The sequence below is a fragment of the Micromys minutus genome (assembly GCF_963924665.1).
Source record: "Micromys minutus genome assembly, chromosome: 8".
NCBI lineage: Eukaryota > Metazoa > Chordata > Mammalia > Rodentia > Muridae > Micromys > Micromys minutus.
Window position 1 is genome coordinate 43942093 of NC_137977.1, and position 16600 is coordinate 43958692.

Sequence of the window (16600 nt, forward strand, 5' to 3'; positions counted from 1 at the left end):
GAATAGATAAAATGCTTTCCTATCACAATTTCTTAAATTAATATTGGTATATTTTAGACACACACACACACTCAAGTGTTAGCTAATATCACTTAAGGCTGAGAAATCAAGAATCTACAGGAAATGTCATCACTTACTTAGTCCCGTGATGATGGGTCCCTGTCCCCCAGCTCCTACTCCAGCTCCTCCAACACCAGGAGAAAAGCCATTGCCTCCAGGAATTGGGAGGAAGCCTGTTCCTCCTGGGCCATAGCCATTACCATTGCCCCCAGTGCCTCCAGGCCTAGAAACTGAGCTCCCTGGAATGCCACCCATTGGCAGGCCATCCAGGCACAGTCTACGATACTCTTCTGTAAGAGAAAGAGTTTGGTTAAACACAAATCGAGTTCTTGTTGCATCACAGAAGTAGCTGTCAGGGATCATTTTTAGTTTACTTGTTCTCTACAGTATGAATATGGAGGTCATTATATTATTAAATATTTTCAGGGCTGTATAGTAACAAGAACAAGGTATAGGTATTTCAGAAATATTTAAAACTTATGGTCCTCATTATCTGAACCAAATTACAAAAACAGAGAGTCCTTTGTATGAACCTTTTTACTTTACACTCTAAGTATAACTCATAAAATTCCAGACATAACTGTGGATGCAAGAAATTTACTTGAGCAGGTGAAAAGCTTTGGGGAACTTATTCTACACGTTTGGTTTTACTTGAATTCTCATCAGTATTATGTCTACCTGAATTCTATGTCTGTTTTATTCATTTTAAGCAGCTAGATATTAATATACGTTTAGAATAATGTCCTAAAATGACTTGTTGTAATAGAATGCATTCAAGTATCCTTCAAATCTTTCTTTAGTTGTATTAAGTATTAAAAAACTAAGTAAAAAGAAGCAACTACCTTATTTTCCTAATTATTCATGGAATTAGGGCAGCATATTAGAGATCAAACTTGGTCGTATATTATGGCTTCATAGTTTTGAGAGAACAAAGAATGCATCTCACTTTTTCCCATAACAAAGATAACAAAAACATCAAGGTATTTGTTTCAGAAACTCTAATCAAACTGTACTATCCATGCTATATATAGCCACAGAAACTTCTTTCATTCTAAGCAGATTTTCTCAATACAAACTTATTTATAACTCATAGGATATGAGAGAAATTAATTCTCAAGCTTGTGAAAAAGGGGAAAAAACTATTCTAAAAGACTGGCTCACTATAAGTTGGTGGTCATCCAAAATAAGCAAATGACCTGCCTCCAAGTAGAAGGGTAAAGTGTATCATAGTCATTGACTTTTTAAACGTTTTTGGTGCCAAGGAGACAGTGGCCTGCCACTTACCAGAGCCTCTGACTGGACAGGCCTCAGGAATGGTCCCAATGCTCCAGCAACGGCCGGGCTCACAGCAGCACTGAGCTTTTGCCATTCTGCCTGGCAGCTCTTGAGCACAGCGGCCATTCACCAGCCCGGAGAAGCATGTGCCAGTTCTCTGATCTGAAGATGTAAAGGAAAACAGAAAACACAGCAGAATTACCTCCAGGTCTCACAGCTATCATTTCCAATGTTGGGCAAATAGAGGAGAGATGAATCCTACTGAATTAATCTTTTTTATACCAGTTCATTTCTTTGCCCCTCAGTTCTCACACATCTGATCATTGCGTTATTCCTGTGTTCGGCAAAGGTTCCTTTGATTAGTGATTCTATGTCCTCTTCCTTGGCTATGAAAGTGAAAGGCATGGAAATCTGAGGCAAGCTTCAGTGGACAAACCAAACAGGTCTGGCACTCAAGGAAGAGTGACAACCTAACACTGGTCTCTACAATCCTATTTGAGCTTGATCAAAATACTTTTTGAAACGAGACTGGGAGACAGGGTAGGGTTGTGGCCCACATATGTCCTGAGGTCTGCCTTGGAGATCTATATAGCTATTTGCTTTGTAACAATGTCTAAAGAAGATGCTGATTTAAAGATCAGTTAGAAGCTGCCTGATACACTGATGTCTGACTGTACACCCAAACCCTGATAACTACAAAAGCATTTGCAAGGGAAGGAGAGAATGTGTTGTAGACAGAGGGTTCCATTTGACTTAAGAAGAAGGCTGCTATCATAGGAGCCCTAAGGTCATTAGGATTGAAATTTAATGTTGTGAGGGTTTGTGGATGGTTTCCATTAGACAAAAGCTAGTAGCTGACATTTGCAGGCTCATGACTGGTGTAAGGAGAGACAGAAGAGCAATAAGAAGACACAGGAGACGTTCAGAAGAGCAACGGCTTTGATGAGAGCAGTAGCAAGGATGCTGTCATAAAGAGCACTTGACAGACACATTAGAAGACAGGCTAATGGGAAATCACTTAGATGCTGGCTGTTAGAGAAAGAGTGTTGGAAATTTCCTGAGTTTCAACTTGGACTGCTCAGATGGCATCAGGTAGGAAAAAGTGGACTGAGAGGATGCCAGGCAAGGATCCTCTGTAATCCATAATGCATTTAGGATGTTGAATAAATGAGCTTGGAGCCCAGGGGAATACTCAAGACAAGTATGTGTATCTAGGAGTTGTCGGCGCGTACGCACAATCTAAAACTGTAAGGCTGGATGACATATTCTGTAAGGACTCGGGGTAGCTAAGGGAGTCAGGTACAAGGTGAAGCAAGCTGATGACCTGGGAGCATCTCTGAGTTTGGCAATACTGTTGTGGTAAAGCCTTGATACAATATCTGAAGGATTTCGGGTAGAAAGTTAACATGATCAGATTTGAGTCTGATAGAGTGCACCCTGTCAACTAAACTGAGAAAGAATCTGAACGGCAGAAAACACAGGAAGGAACTTTGTAATGGTAACAAAAGGCTCTCAATTCCGAATCACACAGGAATAAAAAACCCAAATCACCAGCAAACTTGATATACAACCACCTTTCTCTTAACAAATGAAAAAGTTATGTCCAGTTCGCTCTGTGCAAGTGAAACTCGATCAAGATCCTTTGTCAAACAAATAAGCAAACAAAAAGCCTGCTGGATTGTGACAGATAGCCGGGGCAGTCCACAAGCTTACTCTGGAGCACACGGCAGCTTCCAACTTGAAACTATCTTTTCTTAGCCTCTGAAGTGCTCAGATTATGGGTATATGCCACAGGCCTGGTTATCTGGAAAGACAGTTTCTCCGTGATCATAAGAAGATACAGAACAATACTCAGGAGCCTCACTCATACAGTGATGCCAACAGAGAGAAATCAGTCAGTTTCCTCCAGGGACAAGCTTCCTGATAGTTATTACTGACCTGAGTGGCTAGTCCTAAACACAAGTAAAGACAAGCAACAATAAATGAACTAAGTTACACACACGCACGCACGCATGCATGCACATATGCACATATGTATACTCACATGGGCAGACACACATGTATTTAACAATATTAATTAAATTAAAAGAGATCATCACCATGATAAGAGCGTGGAGTAGGTGGAAAGAGAAATAGAAATCGGTGTAAATAAAATACTTTTTAATTAAATTAAAAATATTTTAAGTAATTTCAGTAATAGAGACAGCTGACATTCCTGGCTCTAATTACACAGTCTAACATAAATACATTATTTTCCCAAGTGGTCTCTAGCATTCTCAGATTGCTTCCAACCCAGCAGGAAACAGACGAGCTGTCTTGCAGATAGCCAAGACAATGTGGAATGAATCCTCTCACTTACAATAGACATGCAGCTTGCTTGAACACACTGCACAGAACTGGTCCCATGCATCACACTTCAAGCCATGGGAGACACTAAAACTCTTTGGAGATGAGTTTGAATAGTTTGTAGAGGTGAGTAGTTTCCCAGTTCGATTTCTATTGTAAAGTGAGTCATGGGAACACATTTCAAAACATTCATTCTGGGAGCCAAAGGATCATATTCTTAGCTCTACTTGATTGCTCTGCTTTTCAGGAACAAGATGCAAATTAAGATAAGAAAGCCCTGAGCTCTTCAGAATAATCCCCCAAGCTATAACATACAACCAGTGCTACAGGATAGAATGACAATGTGAAATCTGCCAAGACTTCTGCATTAAGGAGGCTGTGGCATGTTTGAAAACAAAATCAAAATCACAGCCTTGAGTCAAGAGACCTAGACTTACTTCTTACTCACAGATTAGAGCTGGTGGAAAAAATAAAATAAAATAAAATGGGTTTGTTGTTGTTGTTTTGCCAACCAGGTAGTAGATTATCTACTGGGAACATTCCTCTTAATGACAATGTATGGATAAACAGCACTCTGCTTGGCATGAAAAACAAGATAAAGGGGTGGGGAGGGAGACAGATTTGGGAATAATGTGTATAACTGGGTTGGTTCACTTTTCAGCTTCTGAGAGAGTAGAGATAGGCCGAGCCTCTGTTACACTTTCACAAGGCCCAAAGCATACAAAACAGAGAGTTCGAATCCTTTCCCCCACAATATATCTATGAGCTCCCTCAAAGAACAGTGACCTGAGAGCGTGAACAACCTACTGAGCACAGGGGAGAACGCCCATCTCTGCGGCCTCAGCATGGAGAAGGGAGGAGCTGCCTCGGGATATTATAACCATAGGCTGTTGCCGTTTAAACAGCTTCCACACTGCAACTCACACCAGCTTCTGCTTTGAAAAATTTTTCAAAGAAATACAGTTTCTCAGGTAAAGATCCACCATGTAACTAGACAAAGCCAACCCAAGCAGAGGACAACACAGAAATCTCTCAGAGGAGTCCCAGGAACTTCAAAGAGAACGAAAGAGGAGGCTGGAAGAAGGCATAGACAGAAAAACAGGCAAGGTTCTACAGATAAGAACCTTCCAGAAATTTCTAGCAGTGTCATAAATCAAGTTCAGACCTAATAAATCCACAGGAAATCCAAAGTAGGAGAAGAAAGGACAAATCCAAACTATATTAAATGATACTTATGTCCATGGCAAGAGCTTTAAATAAATCTAGCCCCATAGTAGAATGGTAACAGCCCTTTCAGTAAGTGACAGCAACAGTGGAGTTAATTCTGTAGGTGAGGAGAAACCGGAATGCCAAACCATTGAGTTTCATCTCTTAGGCATATCTAGAGTCTACCGGCCACAAACTGGACAGCTCATTCCTTTCCAAATGTGCACAGCAGATCTAACAAAAAGCTAAGCATTTTCTCTGCCAGCAACAAACTCCAGAAACTTCTCAGAATGAATGCAATGAAACTGGCTACCAATAGCAGAAACCACGAAAACTCTACCCACTTCAACACACTGCATGAGTTCAGGCCCAGCATTCCTTCTGGAATGAGGCCAAGCATATAAGATGTAAAGGACAAGATCACAAGTTTATCAGGAAGGCATTCTCTATGTCCCCACCCTTTAGTCTTCTGCCCGGAGACTGCAAGTTGAAAAACTGCATTTGCCATGAGTATCAGAGAGGAAATGATTCATGTCACCCCACCCCACACACACACACATACAAACAGTTCTGCTTCACGGTGACAGACATGCCAATGGGTGTACGAAAGAAGGGCTTCATTCAAAAACACATCTGCAGGCTAAGCAGACATTTAATTGTGTGTTTTATTTCACACATCACTTCACTATCGTGTGGTAAAAGGAATGTGAAAAAGATTTTGATATTAAAAAGAGGTCCAACTTGAAAAGAATATTAGTAATTACTAGTATTAAAAATGAGTACTCTAAAACCATCGGTCTTCCTTTACAGGATCGTGGGCTATTTACCACACTGTTTGTTCTTGACTATCCAGCTAGCTTTCATAAACACACATAGTAAGGTATTTCAGGTCCTTTCCCAAGTGTGTTCTCACAAATGTAGCAGGAATTGGCACCGGACATAACACAGACTCCCCCTGCACATTATACACACAATTACCAACTCTCTGATACTTGACGGGCATACCACTGCCATCGGACTAGGTCACTGAATGGTCGTCTTCTGCTTTGACGGACAGGCTCCACCCCACACTACTGCTTGCCCATTTGTTTTCATGCCTCATCCTGCTTTGAGCTCTTGATGGACACTCATGTATTCAGCATCAGCCTGCACTGAACTCTTAACATTAGCTATTATTCTGCACATGTGGAGGTCAAAGACACCTGTGTGGAGTTGGTTCTCTCCTTCCACCTTTATGTTTCCTGGGAGATCAAACACAGGTCAAGAGGTGTGTATGGTATTTTACTGTTGGGACATCTTGGCAGGCTTAGCCTTCTGTTTTGCTTTGCTTAATGATACACATTACATTGAAAAAGTATTTAGTAGTGAGTAACTTCCTCTCTCAAATTTACACACACACACACACACACACACACACACACACACACACACACACACACGCACCACACCCCCCAAGTACACACAATTCACATTATACTTTTGGGTTTGTAACCTCAGACTTTTTCAGGTGAGGCTGTGCAGTGAGACATGAAAAGCTGCAGGCAAAGCAATCAGAATTTCGTGACATTGCTTCCTGCAAGAATTTCTAAATGTTCAGTCACTTTTCTAAACCTTGTTCTGCCTCTGGCTGGCAGTCGCCTGTTCCTGCTGAGGGCTTCTGCTAGCTCTGTGAGCACCTAGAGTCAGCCTGTCTGCCTGCATCCGACTTGCTCTTTGTGGCTTAAATATTCATCACTCATGACTGCCCATGCCAGTCATTCTTCCGGGCCTGTATTAAATGTGGAGATTAGGTATTAATGATGCCCAAGGGGAGCAAATTCCAAAATGACATAAGGCTCGTTAATAATGCTATTAAAATGCTTTTAAAGAAAAGACTATTAGTGACACTTCAACTCCTTTTAAATGTGGCATATGTTAGTTTCTAGGTTAAAGATTATTTTTCCTGGACTTTTCTTTTTGAAAATTTGAGTAACACACTAGGTAAAATTAAGTTAGGATTTGTCTTCCTAATTTAGCATCAAATGAAACAGGAAGGCTCTGTTATTTGAAGGCCAAATGCCCCTGCCCCATGAAACTCTTGTCCACAAGAGTGAAAAGATCGGGCTCACTGACATTTTATAAAGTGGTTTAGACTCAGCGTACTAACTTTGCTGATTTTCTTATGATTTCATAGGAAGAAATAGGACAAGGAAGCAAGCCAGAGACACTGGCTCTCAGGACAAACTTCAAATAGTGTGTCGTTTCATGCTAAAGAGAATGCTGAGGTTGTCCAGATCAGTGTCATTTGCATGCTCACTGTGTGCTTACAAAACAAACAACAGAGTGGTAGTCATATATTCACGATATATGATTCTATCATCAGTAAATTCAATCCAAGAAAATAAACACTTTGATTTTTAAGACCCAGTGACTTCTTACACATTAGAATGCTGCATTTGTTTTTTCTTCTCACACGCGCAAACACATACTTATTAAAAGTATAACATGGATATCTTAAAAATTAATTAATTTTAGCACTGACTTTCTAATTCCTGGGAGTCATTTTCTGCTTTCCTATTTTAGGATGCTCTCCCTCTGGCCCCAAGGATGCTTCCTTTGAAATGAAGGGGGTTGTTGGAGGCCCAGGACTCAGCCTCAGGAGTCAATGTATGGGATATGCAGGACCCCAACTGAACCCTGTATCATTGTGTCTATCAGCAGGCCAAAGGACACAAAGTTGTCATTAACCAAATGGGACTCCTATATTCGATAACACCTCATTCACTCCTCTGGCGGTTTTTCCATTTGTTCAAATGTATCCGCTCAGCAGGAAATGCATGTGACATGTAACATGAAGTCTAAGATTCATGAGGCTGATTAAGGCACGAGCCTCAAAGTCTGGCTGGTTGGGAAAGCCCAAGTACTCAGGAGAGGGCAATAGACCCTGAGCTATGGGATAGTGTAGCTATGTGGATAGTGTAGGAGGGACTCAACCATTTTGTCCAAGAGGACAATTGAGATTAGGTAAGGGTAGCTTTAAAAATAAGTCCCAATTTGAGGCTCAAAAAATGAATGAGCTTTGATAAGTATGAAAAGGATAAACCATAATAATCCAGGCAGAGAATTTGTAGGCAGATAAGACAGTGCTACCACATTTAGCAAACAGAGATATGTAAGGTTGGAGACAATGATTATTAAAGGCCCTGGGTCCCAGTAAAGAGTTGGGTGTGATGGGTCGTATATGATTGGCCCAGGGAGTGGCATTAGGAGGAGATATGGCCCTGTTGGAGTAGGTGTATCACTGTGTGTATGGTCTTCCTAGCTTCCTGGAAGTCAATGTCAGCTAATAGCTTTCAGATGAAGATATAGAACTCTCAGCATCTTCCCCTACATCATGCCTGCCTGGATGCTTCCATGTTGTTACTTTGATGATAATGGACTGAACCTCTGAACCTGTAAGACAGCTCCAGTTAAATGTTGTCTTTATAAGAGTTGCCTTGGTCATGGTGTCTGTTCGCAGAAATAACACCTTAACTAAGATATTGGGAGAAAAAAATTTTTTTTGAAATAGAACTATAATAATTGTATATTTACATATCTGATATTGTTTAAGTGACTATAAACAATATAATGTATAAATATAATAAAGTATTAAACAATATAATAAACTTTTGGGCAATATAAAAATAAATTAATATCAATATATAGCATGAATAGCAAGTAAATGAATAGTGAATGAAAAAATCCAGATTTTTCATATCAACACTTAGCAGCATAATAGCTTCTAACTAAAATTTTCATTATATATGAGTTAGCATGTATTTCTGTCTTAGGTTTCTTTCTTTCTTTTTGTCTGTAAATTATACCTCTTTAATATTTGATGATTCATGGAAGCTGCCATTTACCATAAACAACACTCTAAATATAACAAAGGCCTATATTCTTTTAGAACATCCATTCTTTTTTTTTTCTTACAACTTTATTTAAAGAAGAGAGATACATGTACCGATTTTTAAAGCATTTTGGCAATTCTTTTAGAGGTTTGATAGCATGAATTGAAATCCCACTAGTTACCATAAGCATAAAGTACATGTAGAACAGAATGTAACATGGAAACAGAATTTTCGTGGTGTGTATAGATTAAACTTAATGATCTTTGAATACCAAAAATTGTCACAAGGCTATATTCCTAGCTCTTGGATTATTAATGATTTAAGGTCTAGGTGTACCATACTCTGAGAGGGTGCTATACACTTATTTTTTTTTTTCCTAAGAAGGACTGAGGCTTTCACTATTTGGCCTTTGTTATTCTTGGGCTTCATATGGTCTGCAAGTTGGAGAAACAAAATTTTAACTCAGTGGTAAAACAAATAAGAAAAATATCTATCATTCATAAGCCTTGTGGTGAATTGTAGATGTATTAGCCTTTTCTATTTTCTCTTAATAACAGAGATCATAGTGTGACTGTTGTACTTTCTATACTGGAGATAGACAAAGACCACTAGTTTGCCTGGAACTAGTGGCCTAATGGAACAATTTGAAAGTGAAAGCCATGACTGTCACTCTCCCTACTACTCTTCCTCCTGTCACTGACATGCCTGTCCTGTTCCTTATAACTTGTGAAGACAACATGGCTCTCTGATGGGTACACGTACACCTCTCATTCTTACTGATGGAAGGCCTTGGCTAGTTTAGCACCTAATAGATAAGTGCATTTATCAAATGGGTTCCAGTCACAAGCCACTGATTGCTGGTATGAGATTTTCAGTTTATCGCTTTAGCTTTATACTTTCAGCTCATGAACTGGTTCACTTGATCCACAGATTCCCTCAGGGAGCTACTGATACTCTAACTTCCAGACTGAGTGAGAGCTTTGTATCCCACTTGTTCCCTTCACTGGACCATGAAACTCTATGGGCACTAGATTACTTTCTCTAATTCATCACACATAAGTCTTGAGTGCTGCTGTAGACGCCGTACATATTTCTCCATCTTTGTGCAGCTATCCAAAACTGTGTCAGATCAGCTTCGGAACTAACCAGGCCGAGTGCTCAAGGGAAGAAGTGTAATGGTAGCTAACTCTACCATGATATTACCTCAAAGGGCATTTCGTTATCTCTGGCCTCACAGACAGAAGCCTAAGGTATGCTGCCTGGTGGATAACCTACATTATGTCTGTAAAGTACAGAGCTCCATCTCTCTAGACAGAGCAGATCGTGTTTATTTGGCTTTAATTTGAATAGATTTGAAACACAAAATTAGGGGTGCTGATTCCTTCTTTGTAATAAGTATTTTTTTTTAATCAGAATAAGATTTAAGTAAATAGATGTTGTCTGAGTTCATGATTCATAGCAACAGAAGAACCTTAAATTACTATACTCTAGCTCTCCAACAGACTTTACATCTCTCTGGTATTCTGTGCCTGCAACGCTGGGTAACAATTACATCTTGAGCAAGTCTGTCTTTCTTCCAAAAAATGATCTTGACAACATAAAACTGAGCCAGATGGCTGCTGAGAGCAAAGACTTTATGAACAGTATCTGGTCTATCAATCCGTCTGTGATGCTAAATACCATTGAGGCCTTAGAGCAGCCCTTTCTTCCACTCTCCCAATGGTTTAATAATAATCACCACCCTCATACCTGTTTGGGCTGTTCTGTCATTATAAAGAAGCCAAATACTGTACCCTCAAAACAAGCCTTACCAATGCACCGCGAGCCATCTGTTGAGGTTACGAAGCCACGTGGACAGAGACAGAAATAGCTTCCCACGGTGTTGGAACAGTCGCCCACCTCACAGACTCCAGGAGCCACGCTGCACTCATCGATGTCTAATCAAGGGAAGATAATTGAGAAAGCCTTCATTAAACAAAGGGATTTTAAACTGAGAGCTCTCATGGTTGATTGGCTGGATCATATAACCCTGAAGATAGTCTTTTTTCAGGCCCTAAGGAATTTCTTGCACATATCTATGGGAACCAAGTTGAGAGCAACCTCTCAGGGCAGCAAAACAAGGCCAACTAAAGCAAACCTCTATATGGCCCTTTCTGCTCAAATGCAACTTAAATTGCAAATAAGTAAAGATGTCAAAGTTTTAGTTTTTATTCTACATCAACGAGGGAATTATCCTACCAGGCCCCCTCAGAAAACACATATACAATTACCTCTTAAATATGGAGTAATTAAATACAAACATATAGCTAATTTTTACAATAATCATTGGGACCAACAAATGGTATCGGATTATTATTTTTTTTTTCCTATTTGGCTATGGGATGTGCTTTTGGTAGGTGCACATGAATGTGGGTATATTTGACATTCTGGGAATAACTTCAATTTGAAACAATATAGAACTATGGCAAAGGAAAAACCCGAGAGGCACTGGGAAGGGCCCACTTTTCCCACTGAAGTTCCCTGTGCTTATCTACTAGATTTAATTCTGGGAATGGACTGTTTCCTTTCACAGGAACAAAAGTCTGCTTTTTCTTAAATTGTCCCCAAAGAGGGGAAACCTGAGCATTTCTATAAGCTTTCCTGTACTTCTCTTTTAATCCCTTGAGTGGAGAGAGGTGGAAAGTCAAACAAAACCTCAATTAGGCACACTGGAAGCTGAACATTAATCCCTTTTACAAAAGGAAATGAGCCACTGTGAGAAACCCAGCCAGGGAGACCCAATTGTTGGCATTGTTTGCAAAGGAACTGATGTAGTAAAGAGCAGTGAATAGAGGAAGCAATTATAAAAGTCATAAACATAATTACTGAAAATCAAAGTAAATGGGAACGTTGTGTTTCTTTTATGTTCTTGTCCTCTTGTGTTGTATACATTCTTTTAGAATGTCTCAATTTAAAAAGACAGGGGAAATAATTGCATTTTAATTATAAATGCAAGGGAAAATGGTTAAGCTCCATAATTACTCTCCACCCCCCAAGCCTCAGGGATCACTGCAAGGACAGAAAGATTGTAAAGCATGGTGAACTTCCAGAGTGAAACAGTATGTTCTGAGCATGGTAGTACACATGAACTTCCAGGGCCCATGACAATGTGTACAAGACGAAGCTAGCCACAATCCATGTGTGGAGAAGGAAGGTGGACCTTCAAGCCTACCATTAGTTGAGGAGCTAGCTACTGGCCAGAGAAAGGAGAGACAGTTTTCTTAGGAATTTGATCCTTGAACAGCTACTCCTGAATTAAAAGTCCTTACAGCCACGAACGTACAGGCACTACAATGTGAACTCAGTGGGCTTAAATACAGCAACTGGGGGAGAAATGGGGATGAAGAGCAAGAACTGGAGGGGAGGGTGTGCAAACATTTGATCAGAGACATCATGTACGAGTATGGAATTCTTGATCACAAAGTAATTAAAACTATGAAATGTAAACTATTAGAAACAAAGAAGTCAAAGTTTTAAAGAATAGCACATAAATTTGGCTGTCTCCTTTCGGTATCCTTCTGTGGGTCCACTCATTTACCTTTTACCTGTTTATACTGACAAATCGCCAGGCTAATTGGTAGTGACAAGAAGCAACCATGGCTTTTGCTATCTCTTCCATGTGTTCTTCAAAAACAAGGCTAACGTTCAGATGTCATGTAAAACACTCTCTTCATCTGAGATCCGATAGCTATAGAAGGACAGGGACACAAATCCACACCTACCAAATCCCCTGAGGGATCAGAATCCTAACGTGAATCACTTGTACAAATGAGGAGCAAATGTGTAATGTGGTAATGGCCCTCCCAACAGCCTTCATCCAGCAAAATGAAAACATCTGTGCAAGTTCAGACCTGCTGTATCCTGCGCTGCCATCTTCCTGCTCCGTGCATTCAGACAACAGAGAGGGGCAGGAAGACGAAGAAGGAGCAGATAGACTGCAATCAACAAGTACTGTGATAAATCACCCTCTCCCCAAGGGAGGCAAAACGGAGAATAGTGTGATGTAAAGCAGACAGCACAAAGGGTAGGCCAAACCCTCCATCTATGTTGTCTTCACTGTCAAACATACCAACAATTCAAAGTCTGTGTAGTTTAAGGCTAAAGGAATTAGAAGATCTCATCTCGTGTCCTTTGTCCGAACACTAACTTTCATTTACAGGTATTTCCTAAATAAAGGACTGTTTTGTCCAAACCCCAAAATCAAAAGATGTTGGACATTTGAGGGGAGGAAATTTTGGGATATGGACAAATACAATATTTCTGTTGTGATAAAACACTGGCCAGAAACTAAGGAAAGAAACTGTTTCTTCTTACAGTCACGGATGTTCTGTCACAGAGGCAGGCCAGACAGGAGGAACCTGGAGACTGGAACCGAAGCAACATTACAAAAATATCTCTTATATTCTAAGAGACTGGAGCTCTTGCTAGACCTCACACCAGATCCAATAGACAGACACATGGACTGGAACAGGTACAGATACAGGCAAGGATTCAGACTCACACAGCAAACTGACAGGAGACAGAAGACCCGGGTAACAAGAAGTAGAGGAACTCAATCTGTACTTGATCTTGGTTGGATGACTCCGAGCAGAAACGCTTTTCAGGCCTTAGTGTATTATCAGTGTATAGTTGGCGACTCAAACTTGGTCATAACACACTTAGTCCATAAAGAGGAATACTGTTACTGGTTTTCTCCTCATGGCTTACTCAGTGTGCCTTTTTCTACCATCTAAAATACCTGCCCAAGGATAGCACCACTCACAGTGGGCTGAATTCTCACATCTGTCAATTAAGAAAATGCCCTGCAGATTTGCCCATGGGCCAATCTGATGGTTGCAATTCCTCAAAAAAAATATCATCTTTCCAGTTGACTTTAATTTTTTGCTAACTTAATACAAACTAACCAGCTTCCTACAGCATTCAATTTTGAGGGATTTTTTTTGTTAAAATATTCATTATCAAAAATAATGTGTGTTTAAAATGAGATAAAAACCTTAAAAGATAGGGTTCAAAATAAATTCATGCTGCAAATATTCTGTTATGAGGCTGAGGGTTCTGTAAAAAGAAGATGATTTTCAAAAACCTATTTTAAGCAAATTACTCCCCAAATTTTAAGAATTATAAGGATAGGCGAAAACAAGACAATCAAGCAATCAACCAACCAACCACAGAACCAGAACGGTTCAGACATTATACATTTGAGTATAAGAATTCCTAGTATATGTTTATCTAATAAAATTTAGCATTAACAGTTGTGATCAGTGGGCTGCATGAACTTAGTTCATTTATGTCATTGCTTCAGGACTCTATATTATAATCAGAATTATAATTTGGAAGGAGGCCTATAACAATGAACATCACACACTGATGTTTGTATAAGCAAGTGTGTTTGAAGGTGGCAGGTCCATTCAAGGGAAAGAGTGAAACCATTTCTGCACATCTATTACACTTCTCTCATATCTTGAACATTTTGAACTTTTAAAGCGAGTTGGGAGCTTTGCTTTTCCAATCTCAGAAAGACTGATCTAAACATAAGCCAGAGATTCAACAGCATCATGGCTGAAAATCCAGGTAACATAGACCTCAGGATTGGTTAGGTCAGTGTCTCCTGTTGGGGTCACAAGACACCTGGGCTGCTGTTCTATCACCATACTAACCTTGTACAAATAGAGGAGAATCAAGATGACATGCTGAGAATGGATAGGGTCACGATGATCTTTCCCCTGCACTCCACCAAAAACAGATCAAACTGTCACACGCCCAGCTGTCCAAACAGTCTGCTCCTTGTGTTACTTTACTGTGACTTCTAAGGCTCTGTGTTTTGATACAAGCACAGTACAGAGAAAAACTAGATTCTTCCCCTGGCTTGGCTCAACTGGTAATAGCCCATTTTCCTTCACCAAATTCTGTTTCCTGGGCAAGTTTTGGAAAATAGCGAAGCTCGGACAGTTGGTTATAGACCTTAACCTCTGGTGACAGCCTCTCTGTTCTCTGATTGTATCTTCCATCTGCTTTCCCTACTGGGGTCAAGAGGGCTACAGCAAGCGTAGCTGGGCATTTGACTAGGCCATCCAGTAAAACTCTCTCCAGGGTCTCTGCTCTCTTAAGAGGAAGAATAACTCTCCAAGAAAGCCCCTATAAATCTTTCCTTTCATCCTAATATCTCGAATTATCTCATGGGCAATATCTGAATAATTCCTTAGTCTGAGAAGTGTCTTCATCAGCCTAAGCCTGGAGTCCTCAGCACAACTAAGTTTAGACTGATACATAACAGGAAGTAGAAGGGTGTAGTGTGGGTTGTTCTGAAACACTGTAACTGTTGACGAGTGGGACTTGGGTGAGCTCAGATGGCTGGGAAACTTTGGGGAAAATTGCATAATTAGAAAGACATGTGCCAAATGCCAGAGCACCCCCCTGTAGAGCTTTGGCTCTTAATCTGGAGGGATCAGTCTGCTTTCTAAGAAAGATTTTAGATAAAAAAAGACTGTTACATGAAGGAACAACATTGCAGAATGCTAGAAGCTAGGCTTGAGGAAGAAGAAAACAACTCAAGAAACAGGACAAAACAACAGGACTTTGTCATAGAGACATGTTAGACATTGATTGACAGATAGATGGTACAGCATGGTTAAGAGAGAATAGGACACGGGAATGGGGAGCCAAACCGAAGGAGAGCCTGGTGTGAGGGAAGCAGACTAATGAATGACACACTCAAATTCTCGGTTTGGAATTCAGCCGGGGGAGAAGTTTTGAGTTTGTACTTTTACGATTGATAAAGTATACAGCTCGTATTAGGAGTAACAGTGGATGGGAGTTAAAAAATGGAGAAACAGAAGAATTTAAAGAAGAGGCTGTGTGAACCATCAACACCTAAAGGAAAATTCATGGAGAAAAATGATGGAAGTCCAGAAAGAAGAGGCCAGGATGTAAGAGGACAGAGATCAAGAGAGAGCCCAGGAAGCAGGGATGAAGTAAGAGGAACTTTAGAGTGTATGGGGAGTTGATGAATCTGAACGCGTGGCTTTCAGAAAGGAAACCAGGTCTAAAGAGGACCATCAGATTGCTTTATGATTGACAAGCCACAGAGCCTCATGTTCTTATAGGTCCTACTCCTAGCAGGATATGGCGCTAACTTAGAGAGTTGAATGACTTCAGATAGCACCAACTCCTAAGAACACTGTAACAGAGATGTAACACAGCATTTTTAAAAGCTTCCCCACCAGAACCTGCTCCAGAAAATTAAGTGCAAATAAAATAAGCAATTTTGTTTATAAAATACTGCTAGAATAGTGGCATCCCACCAGTGCCACTGGTCTGCATATAGTATGTACAATCTGCAAGTTTTTTCAAATGTAATTATTTTGTTACATATTAAATTTCTATTTCTTAATGCATGCTAGTGTATAGTAGGTAAATTGGTGAACTTGGATGTGACTTACAATCAGTTGATCTTTTTTTATGTCAGAATATGGGGTGTTGGTGTGATAAAATGAATTGCAAATGGAAAATTCATGCTTGCCTTTTCCTACTTAGATTTTGAGAGCACAACATAATGAACTGCACTGAGTCACGTATGGGCTTAACTAAGAAACAACTCCGGTACTGTACAGTTCACACATGCAGCTCACTAAATTCTACTGTGTTACTTTTAATATAGTGCAGGACCGCGAAACCATCACTGCAGCCTAACATTATGACACCTTTGCAAACCCCCAACTAATTCGCCACTATTAATCATTCTCCATAGCCTCTTGTACGCCTCGGGAAACCATGAATCTAGACTCTGTCGCTACGCAACGGGC

The 16600-nt window shown here is 40.1% G+C and overlaps 1 protein-coding gene across 1 annotated transcript in view; it reads right to left on the reverse strand.

Moving 5' to 3' along the window:
- Positions 1–16600, reverse strand: part of FBN2 (fibrillin 2) — a gene marked incomplete at both ends in the record, with an annotated part of 188032 nt that overhangs the window by 99158 nt on the left and 72274 nt on the right. Inside the window, 3 exons of the mRNA XM_080919750.1 lie at positions 138–350; positions 1345–1497; positions 10571–10696. Coding sequence (XP_080775876.1) covers positions 138–350; positions 1345–1497; positions 10571–10696 — 492 coding nt within the window. The remainder of the gene's footprint in view (positions 1–137; positions 351–1344; positions 1498–10570; positions 10697–16600) is intronic.